Source organism: Indicator indicator, chromosome 14, assembly GCF_027791375.1.
Source record: "Indicator indicator isolate 239-I01 chromosome 14, UM_Iind_1.1, whole genome shotgun sequence".
Lineage (NCBI taxonomy): Eukaryota > Metazoa > Chordata > Aves > Piciformes > Indicatoridae > Indicator > Indicator indicator.
In genome coordinates, this window is record NC_072023.1 from 12,595,947 (window position 1) to 12,620,531 (window position 24,585).

At 42.8% G+C, this 24,585-nt stretch overlaps 1 protein-coding gene across 1 annotated transcript in view; it reads right to left on the minus strand.

Moving 5' to 3' along the window:
- Window positions 1-2,897: 2,897 nt before the first annotated feature.
- Window positions 2,898-24,585, minus strand: part of STAB2 (stabilin 2) — a 74,230-nt gene continuing 52,542 nt past the window's right edge. The window contains exons 45-69 of the mRNA XM_054386474.1: window positions 23,277-23,396; window positions 22,761-22,808; window positions 21,584-21,667; window positions 21,337-21,483; window positions 20,823-20,948; window positions 20,438-20,497; window positions 19,728-19,904; window positions 19,556-19,645; window positions 18,689-18,835; window positions 17,311-17,367; window positions 16,750-16,873; window positions 15,607-15,756; window positions 14,411-14,515; window positions 13,891-13,998; window positions 13,061-13,254; window positions 11,906-12,047; window positions 11,441-11,574; window positions 10,173-10,338; window positions 9,829-9,935; window positions 9,061-9,180; window positions 8,193-8,351; window positions 7,311-7,418; window positions 4,781-4,909; window positions 3,596-3,715; window positions 2,898-2,948 (exon numbers count right to left, since the gene is read on the minus strand). Of these exons, the coding sequence (XP_054242449.1) occupies window positions 2,898-2,948; window positions 3,596-3,715; window positions 4,781-4,909; window positions 7,311-7,418; window positions 8,193-8,351; window positions 9,061-9,180; window positions 9,829-9,935; window positions 10,173-10,338; window positions 11,441-11,574; window positions 11,906-12,047; window positions 13,061-13,254; window positions 13,891-13,998; window positions 14,411-14,515; window positions 15,607-15,756; window positions 16,750-16,873; window positions 17,311-17,367; window positions 18,689-18,835; window positions 19,556-19,645; window positions 19,728-19,904; window positions 20,438-20,497; window positions 20,823-20,948; window positions 21,337-21,483; window positions 21,584-21,667; window positions 22,761-22,808; window positions 23,277-23,396 (2,973 nt within the window). The remainder of the gene's footprint in view (window positions 2,949-3,595; window positions 3,716-4,780; window positions 4,910-7,310; window positions 7,419-8,192; window positions 8,352-9,060; window positions 9,181-9,828; window positions 9,936-10,172; window positions 10,339-11,440; window positions 11,575-11,905; window positions 12,048-13,060; window positions 13,255-13,890; window positions 13,999-14,410; window positions 14,516-15,606; window positions 15,757-16,749; window positions 16,874-17,310; window positions 17,368-18,688; window positions 18,836-19,555; window positions 19,646-19,727; window positions 19,905-20,437; window positions 20,498-20,822; window positions 20,949-21,336; window positions 21,484-21,583; window positions 21,668-22,760; window positions 22,809-23,276; window positions 23,397-24,585) is intronic.

Sequence of the window (24,585 nt, forward strand, 5' to 3'; positions counted from 1 at the left end):
CTGTTTCTAAAAGCACATAACAATATATATATATATATATATATACACACACACACATATAACATTTGATACTAATTTTGGGTTATTTCTTGCTTCTTACCCTGATTGTCAGATAAACAAACTTTTGGTGACCAAAAGTTTTCTGGTTTGTGTTTGAACCTGCCTATGTTGTATCGAATTTCATATACAGCATCTTTCCTATTTTTAAAAGCGTGTCTGCAAAGTAAAGAATGTATCTTAATCTAGCCTGTTCTCCTGTATGCTTGAAATTAGTCTCAAGTCTTCAGAGGTGGGTGATTATAGATTTTATGCTCATGGGTTTTCTTGTGCTCCTGTTTCAAACTTGATGCGCAACACCCCTGAAGTGTGTGTGTATTTGAACTAATGAATGTACTTGAACTAAGGTCTAACAGTTCTGCTGTTTTGTTGGAAGAAAAAGAGTTTGGCAGGAATTTGTTTTGCCTTTATCAGGAGACATGGTGGGGCTGTGCAAGAAGTTTAACCTAGCTTGAAGGATGGGGATGGAAATATTCTTGATTTACCTTCAGATCTTTATCCCAGTGCTTAGTTAGAACCTGATTTGGTGTTACATGCATGTGGCACCTCTCATGCTCCAGAGATTTCAATGCACTCTTTAAAAAACCCAAACCCAAATCACTGTACCTGCTCTATCTTACTGTCAGCAACTACTATTGTGTTACTCAGTTCTGCATTACTGGATTTCATAGAATCACAGAATTGTCAGGGTTGGAAGGGATCAAGCAGTTCCAATCCCCCTGCCATGGGCATTGACACCACACTAGACCAGGCTGCTCAGAGCCCCATCCAGTCTGGCCTTAAAAACTTCCAGGGATGGGGCTTCCACCACCTCCCTGGGCAACCTGTTCCAGTGTCTCACCACCCTCATGGTGAAGAACTTTTTCCTAACATCCAGTGTGAATCTACCCACTTCTAGTTTTGCTCCATTTCCCCTAGTCCTATCACTACCTGATAAAAAGTCCCTCACCAGCTTTCTTCTAGGCCCCCTTAAGATACTGGAAGGCCACAATAAGGCTTCCTTGGAGCCTCCTCTCCTCCGAAGTGAACAACCCCAGCTCTCAGTCTTTCTCCATAGGAGAGGTGCTCCAGCCTTCTGATCATCCTCATGGCCCTTCTCTGCACACGCTCCAGCACGTCCACATCTTTTTGGTAATGGTTTTTGTTCTGTGATGTTTATTCTTGTAAAGCTGGCTAGGAGTCAGTCAGTTTGCCTGATTTTCCTATGTGAGGCAGGGTTGGATGATGTTATCCACAAGAAAATAATATGCATTTTGTTTGAAGATGATTTTTCCTCTCTTCCTTCCTTTCTCTTAACTTACAAATCAAGCTTCTGTACAAAGCTAAATTGTAACAGTCAGCTGAAGTAAAATCTCGTTTGTATTGCATGACTTCTTGGAATAAACAACATTGCATGGGGAAAAAAAAAAGAGAATAATTATGGGAGGGCTTTGATCCCTTAAAACAAATGAACTATATGAATTTAGGTGAGAACTTCAATGTGTGTTATTTATTTTGCAGTGCTAGAATGCTGCTTTTTCAACTTCAAAAATGTCTTGCTTTTTTAATAAATGGTTTCACTTTGGCACTTTCTCCACTAATTATTTTAACCTTGTTATGTTACTGAGTTCACAGAGATTTTTTGAGCATGTTTAAAGGGCAATGTCTCTTTTATGTTCTTTTTGGCAGTATAGTTCATTTGAACACCAAAGCGAGAAGAAATTTTCATTCTGTTCTTTCAAAAAACACAGAGAAGAATACTCTGTCAGTAAAAGAAGAGTTTAATGAATGGTTGCACTTTTTTGTGATAAAAAAATTTAATGATTATTACAAAAATAAATGCTTGAACTTTATCTTCTGGTCCCTATGAGCCTTAAGATTTTGTGTGACTGGGGAAAAGAAAAGAACATGAGCTGTGTTAATGACAAAACTCTGTGGGGAAAACTCCACAAAATATGTGTGTTTGTGTTCTAAATTTGAGTCACTTCTAATAGCATGGTGAAGATTGCAGCTGTTACTGCTGTGCCTCAGTTGAAAGGCAGTGTGCTTGGTAAAAATACAGTGTGTGAACGAGCAGATGGTTTCTGCTTCTCTCAGGCCTTAAAAAATGGAATATGAACATGACCTGGCCAGGATTTGTTCATCTTCATTTTCCACTTTTCACAAAAATGGCTCAAGTTAAAATTGATCACTGCTTGAATGCTCTCTTACCACTTGCATTTCTTGCTAAAAGATGCTAGAATTACCGTTTCCCTTTGTGCAGTGAAGTGAGATGTAAACAAAACGCAGTCAAGTTTGAGGAAAGAAAAGCTAAAGGCAGCAAGCAGGGAGACAGAATGCTTGTGTTTCCTGCTGCTGAAATTCTTGCAAGAAATTATACTAGCAGAAAAGCCCCTTTAGTTTAAAAATACAGGTTTAACAACGCATATTCTGTTTCACACTTGCCAGGTGTACTTGCAAGTGAGCCAAAATGAAAACACAGAGCTGGAATACTAACAAATTCAGGGTATTTTCCAAGCTAGCAGCCCTGTGTGTTTGAGACCAGTTGAAAGTCTGTGAAGAACAGAAGCAGTTAAATTGCAGGCTCGTGAAAAGCTATTTGTCACAGAGAGGTGTCTGTGTGCTGCTGGCTAGGTTAGCTAAGACTCAGTTTTGCATTTGGCACTCATAGTTGGTACTGCTCAGATAAAGCCAACACTTCTGAGATTAGTAACTGTGAACTCTCTACACTGCTTCTTAAACAAAGCTGTGCTCTTTTTAGTTTGTGAAATTCTGTTCCCTGAGATGTTGTAGGTGATGTTTTCTCACGGTAAGCATAAATGGAAACTTGTTTTATAATTGACCAATGCCAAATTCAATCTTTAATTCCGATCATGAGGACCACTCATCACAAGCTGCTGATCATCCGAGTCCTGTAAAATAGAACAAAAAGAAAATCAGACTTGAACATTGCATTAAGTAATGAAAGTCACTTTTGGGCAAATTTGTCCATGCCATGCAGATGGCAAAGTTCTCACCTGATATTTTTGTACCAAACAAGTCTTTTTACTGGATGCAGAAAGGTTTGTTTTCATTTTTAGACTCTTGAGTGTCCATGAGGGTATTGCTCAGCTAGACCACTGAAGTTATTCAGTTACTCTGGCTTTACTCAATATTTTTTTCTCTTGATTCCCAGCCCCTTTTCTGTTATGTTTGAGATTCTTTGGAGTGCTAGCATAGTACTGGGATGCTTTTGGAGCAAGGAGAGGGGATGAGAAAATTAGACAGGTTTTAAGTTTGTATAGACACATCACTGGCATCTAAATTGAAGTCCAGTTTAATTCAGCTCTCCTTGGAGGTAAATTTGAGATACAGCTGAGGACCACAGCCTCAATTTTGCTACAAGTGAGGCTGCCCAGTTTCTAGCAGTGAGGAGAGAGGAAAGCCAGGAACTCGAATAGTGTTTTTCCCCATTTCTCCCCCCTCTTCCCCCCAGTTAGATATTTTCCTTTTTATAAAGTCAATTCCTCTTACCACTACTAAAATAGTGTTTCAATCTCAAATCAAAATGAACACTTACTGAGAAAAGATCGTACGTAGGTTCTGGTGGAGTCAGTGCAGAAGAACTTTCATAGGAGGGGTTGGTGATATTTGAAGGCTGTGACTTGTCCAGTGGTGTTACGTCAGTGTCATCTTTTGACTGCACAAAATTACACAAACCTGCTTAAAAACCATCTTCCTGCTTCTGTGCATTAAGTGGGGTACTTAAGCTTCACTACTAGCTGGTGCAGTGCTGTGACTGAACTGGTTTTATGATCTAAATCAGTTTCTCTGGCCATGAACAGTGTTCTGGGTTTTTGTGCTATCTCAGGTCACATAACGCTTGTACCTTTCCCTTATTTTTAACCCTCAGCAAAGACTGGGAGAGGAAGTGCTGCCCTGACATCATGCCTGGGGTAAAAGTTACCTAGTTGGTCCTGAGCATTCTCCTGGCAACTCTATAAAAATACAAGTGTTTCCCCAGGGAAGCGTTTGCTAGATGATTCACATTACATACAGGGACAAGAATAGGAAGGGATTTCTAGTTACTTCATAGGTAGACTTTCTTTTGAATTGATTCTTGTGAGGTTTTTTTAATTTAATTTTTTTGTCATCTCTCATCTGAGTAGCTTGGCTGCTGCTTGCTGGTTTTGCATCATGATGCTATGTGAGGCTAGCAAAGTAGTTAAGAGAAAGGAAGCACGAGAGTGCATCAGTATAAAAGTTTGGACCTTTCAATCCTGTAATAATTTCAATTTGCTTGTCTTTTGAATCTGGCCTTTTCTCTACCAAAAGTTTCAAAGTCCAGAGCAATAAAATTGTTAGCAATGCCAAAGAGGAGGGAGAAGAGAACAGGTGCCCTTGCAGTAGTTGTAATCACTTGCTTCCCTAACTGAGCTTTCTGGAGAAGTAAAGGCCTCTGCAGTGGTCCTGTGTAGTTAAACTTTTGGCCAATTCTTGGTGTTCAGTCTCTGAGAGCAAGGACACTGTTGGGTACCCTGGAGGGAGAGGTCTGGGGGAGTGGAAGGCAAATGTAGGGCCATGCCCAAAACAAGTGTGTGAGCCTTCCCCACTTCATCTGTGTCTGAGTCTAAACAGATGGGAAGCAATTGGGAATGTTTCTAAGATTAATAAAATGCAAGGAGAAACTGAAGGCTGTGAGTTTGGGAGGTATGATGGGTCTGGGGAAGCGCTGCCCCCTTTTTCATGTTTGTCTGCTGCTTACCTTGAAGTGCTGGAAGCCTGTGTTTCTCTTCCTGAACCTGAGGTAAGAATACCCAATAAATCCCACAATTCCTATAACCAGGCAGATGCCAAAGAATATTCCTGTTCCAGTACTGGCGTGGAGAAGAACCTGGAAATGAGAGAGGATGAGTGAGCTATAGGTGGACACTGGTCACCTTCCAGCACATGAGAACACACATGTCCTTTTCAGATATACCCTGAACTGCTTTTGTGCTCCAGTTTCCTGGTACATATTCTCTAGAGACAGTTAAATATGGCCTTTTGCACGTAATTACAAGCTAGATTTTGGGGGTTCTGGACACTGCCTCTAGCATGGCTTCATCTTGTTTGTGATTTTTGAAGTTACAGAGCATGCTTAAGTGACCTTTTCTGGTCAGGTTTTTCAAGGTATAGAAGCTACAATGAGGCTGAGGAGGAGAAATTGGCACCAAATTCCCTTAAACTGCTTAAGGAAAACCCTAGAGGGCTCTGTATTGGCATCAAGCTTATTCCCCACTGCTTTGTAAACTGGGGAGGGGTTGGTTATTGCCAGCTGTTGGCAGCTCTACTATTGTCTCAGTCCTGCTTACCAGGGTTCCAACCACCCTGCATCTGAGTTGAGGTCCATCTCATTGCTGGTGAGGGGGCCACCAGATTGTGCACAGAGTACACAGGGCTGGGTTCCACCAGTGGCCCAACACCTGCCTTTTGTAGGTCATTTTGCCTCAACATACGTGATGCCTTTGACCTGAAATCATTCCTTGATCAAGCAGGTAAAGTGCCAATCCAAATAACTGGTTATAAGTATTTCAATAAATATGTAGGTGAAAAAGAAATTCATGCATGATCTGGCTTTAATCTAAAGGAGAGGAAAGCCACCAGTCTGAATTTGCTTTGCCTTCTATAGCTCTGTGGTCTGACAGATTGATATTGTGAGGGTGACTGGCAGTTTGGGGTAATGCTAAATTTGAGGCATCCCAGGGCATGCAGCCACTCAGGCTACTGTCTCCCCAAAGCACTGTGCTGGCAATCCAGAAGGTGAAGAGGGGTCTGGAAGTGGGCAGAAGGTTCATTTGCTGTTACTTTTGATTTCCCATGTGATGCTTCAGCTTTGTCACCTCTTGCCTAGAAAATGTAATTATTAAACTTACCTTGGCAAAAATAATCACATTGCTGTCTTAATAGATAGGTTCTCTTAATTTATTTTTAAGAAAACAAAGCAATTTACAAAGTGCAGCTGCAGAGCTAAATATTAGAAAACTTTCAGTTGCCTCTAGCATGTGAAATGCATTATAAAGATCGTGGTACCATGCCTCTGTGGAATGACAGAAATGGAATAGCAGTAATTTATGCTTTTACCCAAGTGTGTCATTTTCTACTTCTGAGGTTTGTAGGCTGCAAGAGATTTTTGTGGAATGAGATTATACAGGAATATTACTGAGGTTCCGGGAGCAAGAAGGCTGGTTTGTCACTGAGAAAGGTCACTCAGAACAAAATGGAGGTGAGAAATGAGATATACCTAGGACTGATCTCATGGACTAAGGAGGCAGCCAGTTTTAGCCACTTCCAAAGTCAGAGCTGGGCTGAATAGGTTGTAAACAAGAGTGAGCCCCCTCCAGCACAAAGAGAGAGAGAAGGATCAGAATGAGTCCCCCCAGTGGAAGTGAATTTCTTCATATTAAATAAATGGCAGGTCATTTTGCAAGGTCAGCTTGTGTCTCTGTTGGACTGACACAGAGTTCTCTGTGTGGAGCAGAGGTGAAGACTGCTAACGTTGTGCATCTGAACATTTACTTTAAGGAAAACATTTTGTACTGGAAAAAATGGTGCTTGCTGTGCACCTTGCCCAGGGGTAGCAGGGGTTGCTTTTGTAAGGCATCACAGTTGTACTGCAGGTGGAGAAAATGCTTTTCCTTCCTTTCATAAAAAGCAGTAAACTTTGCTGGTGAAAAGCCAAAAAGGACAATGTTCTTGCCTCCCTGCTGTGGGGCCATGTGACATTGTGATTCCAGCTTGAAGCAGGGCAGCTGCTAACTCAAGATCCCTCCTCAGAAAGACAGCACCCCTTTCTGAGCTGTGATTTTTTTTGCCATGCACAGTTTGGTTTGGTCTTTCTAATGGGAGAGATAATTGGATAACTGGGACCATTGCTGGGATTTATACAGGAGGGAAAAACAATCTATTTTCAATATCTGTTGTTTTGGATGAGAATGAATGCAAAGGCAAGAGTAAAAGCATTTTCCTTAGATGCTTGGAAGATCTTTTTGGAAGAACTGAACTGGAGCTTCGTAAAACCTCCATTACAAACACGAAGTCATTTCTATAAAATAAATGTGGGAAGAACTTGTCCAGACAGAGACATTTTGAACAAGCTCCACTAGCACCTTGTTCTCAACTTCTAATTTTATTTCAAAGTAACCTTTTAAACCGAAGCTGCATATACAGGAGAAATGTCAGCAATAGCTTTGGGATGGTATAAACCATGGCTGCCTCCCACCACCCCTTAGAGAAAAACATCACTATGTACTTACAGGTGCTGGTGGAGCCTTCAAAGGCTCTGAAATGATGTGGATTATCCCATTGGAAGCGACTATATCCCACTCAACAATAGCACTTCCGTCCACGTATCTGATCTCGCTCTGCCAAGAGAAAGAGCAATGAGAGCTGAGCCTTGACCCCTCTCCCTTTGGGACCGAAGTAAACTTTGAGATTGTTTTCTCACCTCAGTTACTGACACTGAGAAAAATCACATGACGGTTTACACTGCTGCCTCCCTGGACATCAGCACCAGGGTGGTCATGGCTCTCCAGCACATGAAGTAGCCATCATCATCACTTGTGTACTGCCTGCAGGAATTTCCTTCTCCAGTTTGGTGGGGGTTTGTTTGTTTATATATATATATATATTTTTTTTTAAGTAAAGGGGTTTATGGCATTTATACAGTTGCCAAGCTTTGTGTAGTTGTGCTATTACTCCTTTGTGCAAGGCAGCCTGCCTCTGTTACAGCTACTTGCTGTGCTGAGAGTGCCATTTCCACTGAATTTGCTGGCTTGGAAGCACTGTGTCAGCACTGATCGAGAGCTGCTGCCTGCAATTTATTTGGTGGTCTAGCGTCCGTGATCTAGAAGGTGATCCTGCTTGGCAGCTGATCAGGAAGGGAGGTGTTTGCAACACCAACACTTTTCTAAACCCTGCCCATAATAGGAGTCCTTGACTGCTCTGGGCTGGTCCTGAGTCACTCTAGTCTGTTTTGAGAGGATGGGTTAATGAGCATCTGCGCTACTGAAAACTTTGCTTCCAGTTTCTCTTGCAAGGGAGGCAGGGAAAAGTGTGGGCTGAACCCCAGCCACTGCAGGGTATAGCATAAGAGTGGGGGGCTAAATACAAAGATGGGAGATTTATTAAAAAGGTACCTGCTCAGCAGTGGGGGCTTGATGTTCCTGGTGCCTGTTGTTTGTAATGAGGAGTTTTTCCCCTAGACGTGTTAGAAGAGTGGTTCCGTTGGTTAAGTCCTCATAAAACATTATGCTGGCATTAGACAAATGATACTCAATGTCTCGCCCAGAAAGTGTCTGCAAATGAGAGCAAAATATGAAGAATTTTAACTGATCTTGTTAGTACTCTGGACTTACAGTAGGCTAAGTGCCCATGACCTTTTCCCTCTTTGGTATTAATGTTGCAGGAAGTGCAATATAGGGTAGAGGCTTTGGGAAATGTGGATGTGAACAGTGGGATCTTCTGTCCTTGATGGCCTCTGATAGAGAAAGAATGTTACTCTTTTGTATGATAACCTGAGGAGCTATTCCAAACAGTCTGAAGATGCAAGCTAGGGCATAAATCCATGTAAATTGTTTGAGACAATGCAGGAAGGGAGGGAGGAAGGGATAAGCACAGTAATGAATCTAGGAACAGATACCTTTAACGTATTTGTGGGAAATACCAAAGCTGTGCACTGGTTTTCTCAAATAATTGTTCTTGATATTAATAAGACAGAAGAAGTTTCATTTTAGGCAAACTCTTTTATAACTGGATAACTAAAAGCCCTAATGGAAAAGTTTGTGTAGTGACTTGAACACTTGATAACCTTTTATACTCATACTGTGGAAACCGTGAACTCACCTCTTTCAGATGCACAGTTTAAACTGTGTGGGGTTACACAGAAGTTCTCTCATACTAAGATTTTTTTTTTAACTCGAATTTCACCAGGGTACAGGAACCCACAATGGCTGTTTAAAAAGTGATACTAAAACAAGGAAGCAAAAAAAAAAAAGAACCCCTGACCTCATTTTCACTTAATCCACTGTCGTTTGGAGCAAAGAGAGTGGCGTGCACTGACAAATCTGTGAGGTACTGCAGGAACTCTCTCCCCTTCCTAGAGCTGTTGGTGTAAGCCATGATGTCCTAGACAGAAACAAAATCAAGCTTTACTAAGGAGCAGTTGTGTGCTCCTGCGTAGGGAGCTGAAGAGATGAGATCATATAAATAGTGACAAAGAGGCTTTCAGAACCATGTAGCAGCTCTGGAGTGACATTACAAAAGAAGTTTGTATTTAAACACCAGTTTTAGCTGCTGAGTTGGTGAGCACATCTTAAACTGACTTGTTAAGAGTTGGGTCCTCTTTGGCTGTAAGGCTATTTGCACCTATAATTCCTTTTTGACTAGTGGCAACTAAATGACCCTTTAAATGTTTTGCTTTTCCACAGCAGAGAGTCAATAAAGTTACAAAGCACTGACCTCCTTGTGGTGCTTAAAAAGCCAGAAGCAGTTGTGCACAGAATCTCCTTTAAACTAAAGCTGCTGCAGCATTTTATTTCCAAAGAAGTTTTAAACCCCTGAAACTTCTTTGGAGCAACTAATGAAAAAAAAATAGTAACTAGGTTTGGTTTTGACAATGAAGATTTAGACCACTCCAGCTTGCTTCACTGGTGTGTTAGTGTCGGCTGCATTTGCCATGCTAGTAAAGCAAGCACTGAGCTAGGTAGAACCTGGTGGCAGAGCCTGCTTTGCTCTGCTCTCTCAACCAAGCAGCATGCTAGCGTTGGACCCTACCGACAAGAAATTTGTCAGTGTTGGGAAGGACATCAGCACTTGCAGCAAGTTCCCACTGCAGGAGAAGCCATCTCCCACGTAGCCTGGCTTACAGGTGCAGTTCACATCTGGAAGGTACAAATACAAATAGCTGCATGGGTAAATGTCCTTTGCCAGAAGGCTTTAGGCTTCTCCTGTGTCTGGAAAATAACTTGCAGGCAGGAGATTTTTTTTTTTTTAATTAAAGTTCAAAAGAGGCAGAGTCTCTTACACTGTTATCTAGCAGCCTGTGGCTGACCAAAGGAAAGAAAATCAGGCCTGCTGCTCCCTTTTGTGCAGAGGGATACAGCAAACAACCCTCTTACCTTTCTCCCTGTAGCAGAAGACATCCCAGGTTTCACTCAGGTTGACTCTTCTCCCATAGTCCACGATGCCTACGTACCCAGCTCCACAGTTTGGGGAGGAGAAGGCAGTTGGGTAGCCTACTCTTTCGCCATCTAGCCAGCCAGCAGCACACACGTGGTACCTTGCCTGCAGCCAGCACAGCCGTAGGGAAAAACACAGAGGGAAGAGCTGGGTGCTGGGGTGCTGCAGATAACAATCCTCCCAGGGTCCTCAGGCAGCACCTAACCTGCCAACGCTATTTCTGAGGGAGCTCTGTCCTGCAGGCTGCCCTGTGCTGAGCTGTTTCCCAAGGGGCTGCAGAGATAGAGGCTCCTCTGAAAGTCAGAGGCTCTCCACATGGACCAAAGGAGCCTCTCCTGGCAAAAGCTCCCCCAAGCTTGAAGCTGAGCAGGATCAGAGGTGGGTTTGAAGGACAAAAGGGAGTGTGCAATCCTACTGTGTGCCAGCTCACCTTCTGTCAATGCAGGAAGCCTGACAAACCAGCTCAATGTGGAAAATATGTTTCCAGGAGCACTGTAGCTGGCTCTACCACTTCTTTGAGGTCAACAGCTAAACTACAAGGCATAAGGGACACACAGTTCTGGCTACAGTCTGAATCTTCTCAGGCAAGAGAAGGAGTTTTACATGTTGGCTCTGGTTCAGGCTCACATTTTGATAGAAGCGTCTCTAAACGGTATCTTTCTTCCTTCCACAGATGGCAAAGAGCCAGAAAGGCACAGGCAATCTGACCCACACTTCTAAACCAAGTTTTACAAACCCCAGGTGTGATGCTTATCCCACTGATGTCAGCCATGTGTGGTCTATAACATATTTAAGGAAAATATTTTGGAAATCAGTTTGCTAATTTAACAGCATTTCAGGAAAAGATTCCTAGTGTTGTATGTAAAAAAATAAATAAATATTCTGAGGATAACTCTGCAGGAAACATTTATTTAAGAAGTGTTAATAATTAAAACCACCATGAAAACACTTTGTAATCCTGCTTCTACCATTTTATCCCAGTATGACTGGGAAAAAGAACTTGGCAACTGTTTTTGGTGCTTTGTGAGCAGGCATGAAACACGTAAACAGTCTGAAAGCTGCTTCCAGCCAAACATACCCTGGGGCATGGGAAAATGAAGTGAGGGAAAATGAAACTTGTTAGCACAGAATAGTCTCCTTTTTCCTCCCTCCTTGTTTATACTGCTGCTAGGTCTGGGGATCTCCTCCACTAGTAAGGCTGCCTCACCTTCTGTGCATACAGCAGCTGGTTATACGTAGCAACAGTGGCTGACTCATTGGCACAGGCCTCCTTCGCCTTCTCATAAGTCATCTTGTACTGCCCTTGTGGGGACCGTAAGTGGAACACTCCAACTGTGGTATCTGCAATGAGGGAGAAGAACCAGCTCTTCTTGAAGGGGTTTCCATTTTTGGATGCTGACAGCTATGCCATACAAATATCTGTGATACTGTGAAATGTAGTTAGGATAAAGTGATCACTTAGAGGTAACCTGTAATTCCTACCTGGATCGTCCTCATCTGTTGTTTCATAAATGTGGTGTTGCAAAGTATGCAAGCATGTGTTCTAAGTTTAATCTTGTTGTTTCAAGGGTACATAGGTAGAGGACTGAGTGAGCTGACAGACACAAGGATTGTGGCCACTGGCTGCAGTGCAGTGGCACATGGATGAAGATGTTGTGTGTGACATCCTCACCTTGGAAGTGGAGATCAGCACAGTCAGCGTCAGCGTGACACTGCCCATTGTCTTGCAAGCAGCGGTTGAGAGGAAGCTGCATCACGGAGCAGTTCAGCCCATCACCAATGTAGTTATTTTTACACTCACATTTGCGTTTGTCCTGGTCAGAGAGAGAATAAAAAAGGCCTGGCTAAGTGCTTAGCTGACATAAGAGTGGTATTCCAAGCAACATTCTGAAATGTTGAAAAAATTTCACTTGATATAGCCAGGAGTGGACAAACAGGAAAGTTGCTACTAACGGCTGTGATTTAATAGACCATAGACTCTGACACTACCATTTATTCTTCCAAACAAAACATTTACACATACACTTGGATGCTTTGCTGAATTAATACCAAAGCATAACCCCATGCACAAAATTAGTAACATGCATTGGAGATTTACGGGGCACATAATTAACAAAAATGGATGTCAAACCTATCAAAGTGATATTTTAAATGACTGGGTGTGGGAATGTCAAAACAATATAGTAGCGCACTGGTAATAATAAACAGCAGTATAAACCAAACAGGAGTTGATGAGATCCAGGGATGGTTGGCAGATAGGAACACACCAGTGGGAAGGCTTTTTTAGATAGCACCTGGAGGGCACATTAGGTAAGCCATCAAAAGAGAATGGACAGGTGATCACAAAAGCATCAAGGTATATGTATGCTGGATCAAGTCACTGGCACAAATTTGACTCAACAACATTGAGCATGCAGGCCAAGGGATTTGTATCACGTGGATGCAGAGCTTTTTAAGCTGGCCAATCAATAAATGACACTAGGCATCCAGATATCCTTAGATTTAGCTACTGAAGTATCCAGCAAACTCCCATTACAAATAGGGACATTAGGGAGAGCTAAGAAGAGGACAGAAAAATTATGCATGCAAAATATCTTATCTGCTGTAGTTCTTTCCCTAGAGCAAAGATGTCAAAGTGTTTGTCACCCTTCAGCGAAAAGAATACCAAACTGATGTGGAAAGTAGGCTGGAGCTACGTAAAGGCTGTTTTGGAAAACAGGGACTTTAAGAGGTGTGGAGTGTGATCCAGCCAGAGAAAAGACTTCTGCTGGCACTGGGAGGAAATGTATCAGTCTTCCCTGCTGGAGATCGATGTCATTCAACTTACAGGTCCTATGACGATGCAAATGGCATGCTCATGGCAGCCTCCATTGAACCCATCAGCACAAGGATTTATTGGAAGGCATGTAAAGCCATCTCCTTTGTATCCTTTCTGGCAGTTGCAGAAGACTTTAACCTCCAGCTGGGTGCATTCAGCCGCCTTGTGGCATCCACCATTGTTTTGTTTGCAAAGGTCTGCAGCTGCACAGGGGAAAAGAAGAGAGGCGAGTAAAGTCTGCTTTTAAAGAGGACGTTCTTCACAATGACAAACCACTTTCAGATTTTAAAGACATACTAACAATACCTCAACACTTGTCTGGGGAAAAAAACCTGTGTGACTTTTCTGAAGTTCTGTGAAGGCTATCTTGTAGGGCTCTGAAACCCTTGTCATGATACCCTTAATTTAAGAGACAAGGCACCACCCCCCCAGAGATTCTGTTCCACCTTTTGTCAGCCCAAGAGAGCTGCTCTTTTGAGGGATTCTGCTCTAGTCAGGGTGATTTCAGAGGATGTGAGACACCTGGCTTAGAAAGAACGACCGTTTCTGCAGTGGTGTTACTGGGGAACTGCCTTGCCTAAGGTGAAGAAAACCCTGTAAGTAAAACACTGCTGATAAACCCCTGATGTCTCCAAAACCTGATTGAAGCTCACTTCCTTCTCATACTCCTTCTTGGTAAACATCTGTATCTGTTCTAAATTTGTTCTGCTTGCTGCATTGTGGAAGTTTTTTAGGTTTGCTAGCCACTGTTTCATACTGGATGGTAACTATGTGCAAGTGCTTGTGCAAGAGGATACAAGTTTCTTTCTTGTGGCAGACGGTGCCTAGAGGGAGCTCACCTGTGCATGTGATCCCATCCCCATTGTAAAATGGCTTGCACTGACATGTGTTGTTCTCCATGCAAACTGCATTGGTGGAGCAGCTTGGGGAACACACTGGCTGCAGGGCTGTGGGGAAAGAATAAGAACTGGGATGAAGATGCTATTTATGTTGCAATGCCTTTGTTTGTTTTTTTTTTTTTTTTTTTTTTTGCTGAAAGAAAAGCCCTCATGCCATTCTTGCTAACTGGAAAACCTTTAAGAATTATTTTTTAACTGTTAGCTCTGGGGTGATACCTTCCCTCACATTGCCCAGAACCCCTCCACAGGGGAGGTAAACACTTACATTCCCATTTCACAAAGGAGGAGACAGGAAGGAGATAAGGACATGTTCAGAGCCCAGAGCAAAGTCCTTTAGCCTCTAGTGAGGACTTCTGATGTTATTAACCCTTTCTCTCTCCTCTACACAAAATCTCTGTTGAATTGCAAGTGCTAGCAACCCATGGTTCCACATGACAGCTTGGTGAGAAGAGGCAGAGACCTAGCTTGGTTTCACACAGCCGTCCAGTCCATCCTGTTTCACAGAAACACCGTCCTGTTCCTGAATATCCTTCATCACACTGCCCGGTGGCCTTGCATTCACAGGCTGCAAAGGAAATGCAGAGGGATCTCTTACAGAGCTGCCTTTGTGAAAGGGGAAAAAATTTCCCTAGAGAAACATCACCTGGACTGTCAGTATTTAGTGATTTAGATAAATGTAGCCTCATTGTTTTTCACCATGAGGCCAGTCAAGCAATGGGCCAGACCATGCAGAGTGGCAGGGCACTTTCCGTCCTTGGAAATCTAGTAGCCCTGACAGAATAGACACTGAACAACTTGGTTTGAGCTCAGAGCTAACCCTGCTTTGAGTAGGGGATTGGTCTAGAGACCTCCTGAGGTCCCTTTCAGCCTAAATTATCCTGTGATCCTATGATTTTATAACTGGCATTGATTCAATGTGCCTCTGAAAATGGGTATCGATCTGCATTATTGTAGAGTAGCAAACTTCTTCAAGAGCAGTCCAAGCCTAGTGTCTTGCCTCCACCTCAGGATATCTATTTTATAAACTCCATTATATGTGCATCATGAACACCCCAAGTACATATGGTCAGAATGGAAGGGTTAATGTTGTAGCTTCCCATATGAAGGCTTTATGTTGGGAAAACATTTGAGTTTAAAGGGCACTATTGATTCTGCTTCCAGGCAGTTTACATTTAAAACAACAGCAAAATGGATTATGTGAGCAGTTTATTAGCTACTGTCCCTCTTCAGAAACTGCCTTCATCTCTCTGCCCTTTTTCTTCTCTTCCACAAAAGTAGTGTATGGTCTTGGTGTCTTGCAATCCTTGAGGAACCACATTGCTAAAATACTGTCTTGCTCTTTATGGGGGTGGGTGAAGAAGGCTGTACTGTAATTGAAAAACCTTATTGGCAGAGGCTTTATCTCCATTCCCTGTTTCTTATCTACCATATAAGAATAGGAAGAGCCTTGCAGAGAAAGCTAAGTAAGCCTCTGTTCCCCCTGCTGCCTTCCTTTTCCTCCCTTCTGAGATCTTGTGGCATCCCTTTGCATGGGGCCACCTGGGGAAAATGTTGGTGTTAAAAGGGGGAAGCATCTCTTGGTTTACTTAACCCATCTGCGACAAAATAAAGGAGGTATGACATGGGTGACAGCATGGAAAGGAACCTTGAACATACGCCTGCAGCTGGAGCCGTATCTGCCTGGCCTGCAGAGCTCACAGGAGGTGCCGTTGAAGCCGCTGTCGCAGTGGCATTCTCCCGTCCCTGCGTACCCCTCATCGCACGAGCCATGGTTATTGCATGGGGTCTCTGGGCCCCCTGGGCAAGCTGAAAGGTTTAGAGAAATCATGTCTTAGCTGTTGAGCTTAAGTGTGTTTGCTTGTTTTCACTGTTTGCTATTAATTGTTCTGTGAAAAGCCTTGAATGGGGGAACACCTGTAAACGCATCTCTGCTGTAAAAACGGCTGTGACTGCAAGCCTCATGCTCCAAATTCTGAGATGTGCTTTCACGTCAGAAGCTGTTGTGGACTCTTCCAGCCCTGGGTCTGGGTGCTTTCTCACTCAGACCCATCAATGAGTGGTACTGCCCAGCCCCTGCCCAGCCTTGTTGTGCCTGTGTGTTGCTGGGGTAAGCCCGAAGGGCAGGGCAGGCTGGGCTGGCCAAAAGTGCTTGGGATCCTCATGTGTCTTTTGTGAAATCTGGACAGTGTGAGCCAGCATGGCCTCATGTCCCTGGACCTGTCTGTCAGCACAGATTCTAACACGTATCCTGACCCTACATGCCCTTGTGAGAGCCTCAGTGCTGTTCCCCTGTGAGGCTGGTAAGAGAAGCAGCACAGAGTTTGCTAACAGCTAGAGATAAAACTTCTCAAACATTATCATACCTGGTGAAAGCTACAATTTCTGAGCTTACACCAGGACTGTGTGTGCTTGCAGGTGGCTGAGGAATTGTACACTGTCTCTGGTGTATTTTGGTATCACTGCCATGAGCCTTACTTCTGCTCCTGTGTTGAAAGGGCTTTCAGCTGGTTACTGCTAAAACTTGCTTCATTTGGGTGCAGCAGAGAAGTCTGTACTGTCTGTAGCATTCACTTAGTTTGCCACTAGCATGGAGTTTTTAACTTTGCTGTAAATGTGAAAAAGATTATCTGGAGTGGAAAAGCAATAATAGTTTCTGTTTACATCAACTCTCACAACAGAGTTGCTCTGTGTTGTGGTTGGTCTTTCCTCATGCTCCCTATCCCACAGGCCAGCCTGCTGGGCACAACCCATCTGTGCTTGGGGAGCCTGTTGGCAAGTGGTGGGGAGGGGGGGTCCTACCTTGGCAGTCTGGCCCAAAGTAGCCCTTGCAACACTTGGCTGTGTGGATGACCATGGAGCAGTTCCTACGGCAGCCATTCCTCTGCAGCCCGTAGGACTCATAGACACAAAAGTCGATCCCTTCCTGGGCATTGTGTGTGCCAACACAGACAGGAGGAGAGAAAAAACACAGGAAAATGAGTGCTGGGTGGAGGTTTTTTTTTTTTTTTTTTCTCTTTAAATCATGATTTCTGACACATGCTGAATCAAAATATGATGTGTGAAGAGGGCAGGTGTGAGTTCCTCACCTCTCCAATTCCCAACTTTCCAATCACCATTAATGAGCAGAGAGGGGCTGCTCTGAAGTCAGCTGAAGCACTTGTTAGAGTGAATACTACATGAGACCAGTAAGGGTCCCTCACCAGTGGTACCTGTATGTTTGCTCAAGAACAGCTTAACAGTGTGGTTTCATTGCTGAGGGTTCTCTCTTAACTTTTTCAAAGCAACTTATTCTAATTTGCTTATGTGAAGTACAGAGAAGAGCAGGTTAGACTGCTTAAATGCAAGATTTGAATGTATTACCTTTGGTTTTGTCCCTGGAGGACATTTAGAATTACGAAAACAGCTAGCACAATGCCCCTGTTGTACAAAATGGAACACAAAAAAATATTAAAATAATGGCAACAAAGGCTATTAGAAATGGACAAAAACTCTTTTTTATGAGAGCAGCAAATATGAGTAGAGGAAAGTGTAGGCTTGATATGTAAGAGCTCTGGAGAAAGAAAAGAGAATGACAGCAAAATACTTGCATTAACTTAGTGCCCTTTAATGCAGCAAATTAGTTTTGATACTGAAATACAAGTTCTGAGAGAGGAAACTTTGCTCTGGATTTAAACAACATGGTGGATATTCTTCAAATATTGACATGGGCTGCATCAAATCTGGATGTGTAATTTGGAACAGAAGTAAATGGTTACTTCATGGGAAGTGCTGTCCAGATCTGAGCAAATTATACCTATTTAATTTAACAAAATCAGGAAACAAAAGGCAACTTGAACAGTTTTGTTTACAACTAAAATAAAAATTTAGTAAGCTTTATAAAGACTGACCACATGATTTTTTTTTTTTTCACTTTGAGGTAATTTTAAAAATACATTTTAATTAGTTGGGAGAAAATTTGGTCTTGAAGCTATTTTAAAATGGGTATCAAAAACATCCTGTTTGTAGGACACATCAAAGCTCATGGAGAAAACTTCTTCCACACTAATATTGCCTGTTCAGGTGTGCTAAAGGATACTACCATGAAAACAAGAAATGTGAGAGACTGAGAGCCCGGTTACAGTCCAGGCATCTCTCTACCATGTGTCCTTAATGCCCTGTGCAGTGGAGGCAGCAGTGCTGTTCCTTTGTAATTGGGATCTTCATAGATGAAGTCTCTATGGCCAGATTCATAGTGTGAATATATATTGACTTTAAAGCATCTTGGGAAAATCCATCTGTGCTCATACTCATGCTTGCATTTGTAAAGTACTGTTCTGGTCTGAGCAAAATTGCTGAAAACAGGTTAGGGCTTGATAAACTGCTCTTAACTGGTTTGGTTTTGTCCCTGGAGGAATAAAAGGCGAGTTACTTAGTGTGGAGTGCAGGATTTCCATTGTGTACCTTTCAAGTGTTGTGCTGTCCTTCTTAACCTTAGCTCTAGACAGTCTGGCAGATGAAACGGATGCATTCCTGTGCAACCTGTGCTAGATTCCATGGTTCTGGCAAGGGGGTTGGCCTCAATGATCTTCGGAGGTCCCTTCCAACCCCTAACACTCTATGATACTGTGAAACCAGCCTGAAATGGTGACGCTCAATCTCAGTAGTACCAAATCTGCTGCAGGGGTTGCCCTGGTCTCTGAGGCCGGAGAGGGTTGCCCTGTGTCTCTGCCAGAGCAGGGGACCAAAAAATGGGACTGACCATGAAATCCACAGTGAAGAAGCTGTCGCAGCGTCCCCCGAGGCTGGGGTCTGTCAGCAGGCAGTCGATGCCGTAGGCGATGCCCCCATCGAACTCCAGCTGCCGTTGCACTACCTTACACTGTCTGTCATTCAGGAAAAGTGTGCCCTGTGAGATGGGATGTGGAGAAGAGGGCGGGGGTGACACATCATGAGACAGTATTCCTTGGGGCCAGGGTGTATCCCTGCATGGGTGTTAGAGATAATTCTCTCTCTTCTCTAAAAAAAAATTGAGGACGTCTCCTCCTACAGCTGAAAGCTGTAACATCACAGATGGGCATATCTTTATTCTTTCCTGAAGGTGATAGAGTATGACAACTTGATGTCCACAACTTTACCTTACACATGTTTAGGCTTAGCCATATTTTCAGAAGCAGATGTATGGCAGGGATTATGTGGGTAGGATCCTGTACATTTGCAAAGAAAAAGTCTGCCATTGTTCTGGCTTAGCAGGATGTATGCACACCTGCAATCTTAGCTTGTAAATACTCACAAACTAGAGTTTACATGCAGATGGGGCTTCTGCCAAAGACAGGTTCATCTTACTAGTTTTCTATTGTGTGTTTCATTGTAGGAGAAGTTAAAAATGTGCTGGTTCTTCAGTTTTGAGGTAACTGAGAGCTGTTTGGAAAAATAACATTTGACAAAAGAGAAAATGACAGCTCTAAAGAGTCTTACAAAGCATCTTCCTAGTTTTGCAGTTATTGCATGGACTTATAATATCATTTGAATTTTGATGCTACTGGTCCTTTCTGGGCCTATGCACAGGCACAGTGGGGTCTGCATGAACAGATGTTGCTTCAGGGTCAAGGGGAGAGTGAACACTTACAATCTCCCTGTTATCTCCACAGCTAACGCTGAGATTGGAGCCCTGCAGAGTCTTCAGTGAGGTGGAGCTCGGTAGCTGGTAGGCCAACACCTGGGAAAGAAAGAGAGGGTGTGCACGTGTCTGGGCTTGTGTGTCTTGGCCTTGGCAATGATCCTGTAAAGCAAAGACTTACTGCAGCGTCACGGACAATGTGGAATTTGAGGTACTGCACCAGTTTGTCAGTGTTGGACTTCTTGAAGAGGAAATCCTGCTGCTCCTGTGGGAGCCCACGGATAGCTGTGTCTGTGGGCCAGAAGAGCGTGACGGGTTTGTGGATAGGATCATTGATCAGCCCAAGAAGGTTGTTTTTCTGCAACATACCAAAATTCAGGGTGGGAGATTAATGCTCCTTCTAAACTAACATTAACCCTACTGATTGCATGTCTGGTGTAACTGGGATGCAATGGCCTGTAGGCTGCCTGGTCAGCAGCCTGAAAGCAATATGACCACAAAAAACATGCCAGAGTTGAGGTGTCCAAGTTGAGTTTCATGATCCAGTTCTCAGAAGTGCTTCATCACCCAGTGCCCATTGAAAAGCAGAATGAGAGCCCAGCTTTGTTCTCAGAAAAGTGCTACTTGGATCAGACCTTGGCCATGTAATTTGATGTATGGTAGGATGGAGCTGAGTGGGGAGGAGGAAGATGGCTGCGGGTCTGCTTGACATCCTTCCACCTCTGTGTGAAATGGACCTCATGGTAACCAGGGCTGTGTGCTGTGTTGTGAACCCTTTGGCTCCACTGACCACCTTTCTGCCAGAGATGCTTCTTTCCATGTCTGTGCTCTTGTTTTCAAGAAAAGTGTTTAAAACCTTTGCCCAGTGGCTGCTGTCTCTTGTGTCCTTACCTCCAGCAAACTGCTGAACAGGACGTATCCATGTTTAGCTGCAACCATCTTAAGGCTTTCCTACAATGAAAGGCATGTTCAGTAATTTATCTCATAAATACATTATATGGATATTCAAAAAGCATTGCTTTACCCTGTAAGTCACTTTTTGGTACTAAATCAGTGCCCTTTATAGAAATCCTCTTATACTCTTCTTAAAATAAATGTGGTCCCTGAATAAAATGTAAATGTAAAATTTATCTCTAATTTTAACTTGTTCAGCAGTGCCAAACAATTTATATAAGGCTTATTTAGTACCACTGCTTTTTGTGACTTACATGACTTGTATATCTAATAGCAAATGTGGAAAGCCCCTAGGGTGAAAATGACAATGAACTGCACATACCTTCTTAAGGGGGAAATCCTGCGTATGTGATGGGACCAGAATTTGGTTTATGACATGGATCACGCCATTTGTGCCCACGGCATCACTGAGTATGATTTCAGCATTGTTGTTCAAAACCACTGAGTTCTGGAAAGGCAACAAAACTATGTTTTCTGTGGAACCTTATGGGTGGGTGAGGCTGATGCCAGATTTCTTTGATACAGTGAGTCTGGAACATCCTTTCTGTGCAGCAAACAACTTTGGTTTTAATAAACTGTCCTTCGTTTTTTAAAGCTCTCCTCACACAAATAAAGCCAGAGTCTGAGGATAAAACAGGATGTCAAAGCAAGGGTTGTAAAACATTGCACAGCAGGTAAACAATTCAGCTGAATGGACAATCTTGGTTTAATACTCTTTGTTTATTTTTGCACATCAGAGGAGGAAAGGGAATCATTCTGGTTTAAAAAACCATAGAAAATGGAATGATAACAGACTATTTTATTATTCTGTCCCATGCCTTTTCATGGTCTGTTACCTGAGAATAGCTGATGTGTATTGGGTCCCCATGGAGAGAGGTGATGCTGGTGATTGTTGTCAGGTCACTGTACAACAGATTAGCACAACCCACCATATGGTAGCGGAGGACTTGAGCCATCACTCCTTTGTCAATCCAGTCTTTGACCTGCAGCCAAAAGTGGGGGAGGTGAACAGCAGATGAGCAAGGTCTTTAAGTCCAAAACCTCGTGGCCAGCTCACCAAAACATTCTGGCTTTCTTACTTACTCGTGGGTCACTCTTTAGTATGTCTGTGTGAGGTACAAACAGAGTGAAAGGGCCAGGACCTGCAACATCTCTGATAGACAAGGTCTGCCAAATTTAAGAGGACAAAGAAATAATGAGTCTTTAATGCACATAATGCCATACAGCAAGGGGGACATCCCTGCTCAGTGGGAAGTAGTGCTTACAGCACTGTTCCTGATGCATGTTGGTTTCCCTTCCCTGCAATGTGAAAGTGAGAGAAACTCTTATACAGTGTTGGCTTTCCTTCCCAGCCCTGTCTGTCACCAGTGCCCATAGGTATCAAATGGAAGGTTCAGCTTATAGCCAAGTCTCCATTTGCTCTGCACTAATGAACAGGAGAAGAGGAGGGAAAGCTGTCAACTAACACTAAGCAGAGGGAGGGTGGAAGAGGGCTATTCCCTCCTTGGCAAGGGAAGATGAATAAAACTTTAATTCTGAGATACTGAGGAGTGCAGGTGCTTGTACATGCATTTAACCGATACCTCATTGCTTGTACTTAAGAGTAGATTAATTTCTGTTAGAGGTCCAAACTGACCTGGAGTAGTGCAGGCAATTTGCAATCACCGTTGACAAACTAAGAAGAGCTCTGCTCAAGTGAGAGGAAGCAGTTTACCATGGTAGCACAATCAAAGCTAGAATAAGTCTTTGGACTAGCAGGCCACCATACAGATTTGTGCTGCCCTAAGACTTCTGGTGAATGGAGAATTACTTCTGCCAGTCTCCAAAAAGCACATGGTGGTGCATATTTGCTCTCTGGCAACATACACCAGCATCCTGTGACACTGTTGAAAGGCAACTGAAATCCACATTGCAGTTTGTCAATGCAGCAGGGGTAGAAGGAGTCTGGTATTCTCTCACATCAAAAATAATGAGAGTTGTGCTAGAAAATCTGAGACACCTACATTTCTCTAGGATTTTAGTCTTTATTATTAATTCTGTAGTGGTTTTAATGACAGTTAATAGTTTAAACTATTACACTACAACTTCTCCAATATTAGTGGCTGGTGATCCAAATCCAGTTCCAGTTAAGTTGAAAGATACTGGTGCATGCCCCTCTCCTTAAAGTTAAAAAAGCCCCCAAACCCAAGAGGAACACCCACCCATTCAGCCCACCCCCCAAAAAAAAGATGGAAAAAAAAGTACATGACTTTTTTCTTACCTCTAAGTGGAAATAAAACCTAGATGTGTTATAGTCCCTAAGAAGTTCCTGCAATCAGGAAATGAGACTTTGTTACAGTACTGCAAACATGGGACAGCATCTGTGAAGTGCAAACAAATGCAGCACTTGGAAGGAAAGAGAGCTTCTGGCTTAGAATAGATATTGCCCACCTGCTCCTGTTCTATTCTTTCCTTGCTCTATCAAAGAACATGCTTCTCTGAAATCTAAAAATACCAATATTAGCTCCCAACTACTGCAGTCATAACAATTGTGTACTAATTGTTTTTGGTTGTGTGTTTTTTTTTTCCTCCATTGAGGCAGGTAATGTTATCCTGCAGCATCCTGTTCCTATTCCTGGCTTCTTGGATTGGGATTATTTCAAATTCTGGGGTAGATTTACCAATTTATTCAAGAAAAAAACCCCAGCAAAACCAACCTGATGTATTCCAAGAGAACCATTTTATGAAATAACTATCTGAAGAAAAATAAGGGACAGAAAGAGGTGCAGCACTTTACCTGGAAGATGTTTCCTCGACACTTAAATCCATCCCCAATGTAGTTAGGTTTGCAGGTGCAAGTCCTTTCCGTCAACTCTGTGTCATTACAGATGGCAAATTCACTGCAGCCTCCATTATTCTTGTAAGATTAAAATGTGAAATATTTAATTCCTTCGTTGCCAGATGCACAAACAATTCTAGTTAACCACTTTTACCCTCGATGTCTGTAGCTTAGAAAGACTTAATCAGAACATCTTTTTGTAACTGAATCTTGCTGGAACTTCTCACAGTGGTTACTTTCTAATAAACAATAAAGAGTATTACAGTTTCACAGGAAATAACTCTCCTTTTATACAGAGGATGTAGTTTTGATTCTCTCATTATATCTTCAGTTCATAATGTTATAAGGATCCAAAACATTTCCAGCCAGGTTTCATTCTACATCTTGGGGATGGTCTGATTTATCTCATCTGGCAAAGCAGCAGAGATTTACACTGAAGGGAACTATCTATAGCTGCAAATCACTTTCATGGTACTGGGAGCCTGGATTTCTAGATAAGCATTATCATAGGACTGTTTACCCCTGGGTGCACCACCAGTGTGACCTAAGACTTGGAGCAGCAATGATGCACCTCACCTAGCCATCTGCCTCCAGGAAGCTCTCTGTGCTAAGGGGAGAATTTCCTCATCCAAGAGTAAGATGCTGGGGTTCAGAGCTCTGCCCAGGCAGAAGTAAGCTAGCACCTCAGTTTGCAGATAAGTTTCTATCCCGGACTTGAGAGCAAATCAGGAAAAATTGAGGAGCCATCTGGTTTCCTTCAATTTCGCTTTTATTCATAGTGTCCTTTCTGTCAATGGTCATTTCATGGATCTTTTCCCATGGGCCATGAATGAGAGTAGAAGTTTCTTTGGGAGTTACTAGTGGGGCTTGACTTGACCATGGTAAGTAGTGGATTTGGGTGCATTTGTTATTTATTTGCTAGCTTTAGGTGAAGAGTTTGCAGTCTTGGGTTTATTATAGCTTTCCCTGAAGGTTTACTGCACAGAGATTTGCCAAAGTGAAGTTAATTTAGTCTCTAGTCTGACAGTTACACCTCTCATAACATTTGTTTATATACATAATTAACCTGGCATAATTAGACAGTTGGAAGCAATGTTGCTGGGATAAGGCATAAGAAAAGGCAAAAGCATGCAAAACTGAGAGAAGCAGTAGATCATAACTTTGAGTTCCCCTTCTTCTGTTTTAACCCTTGCTCTTTCATGTCTGCAGCCTCTCAAACTTATAGAAATTCTGCTGACAGGTCAGGCTGGGAGGGTGAGAATTATTG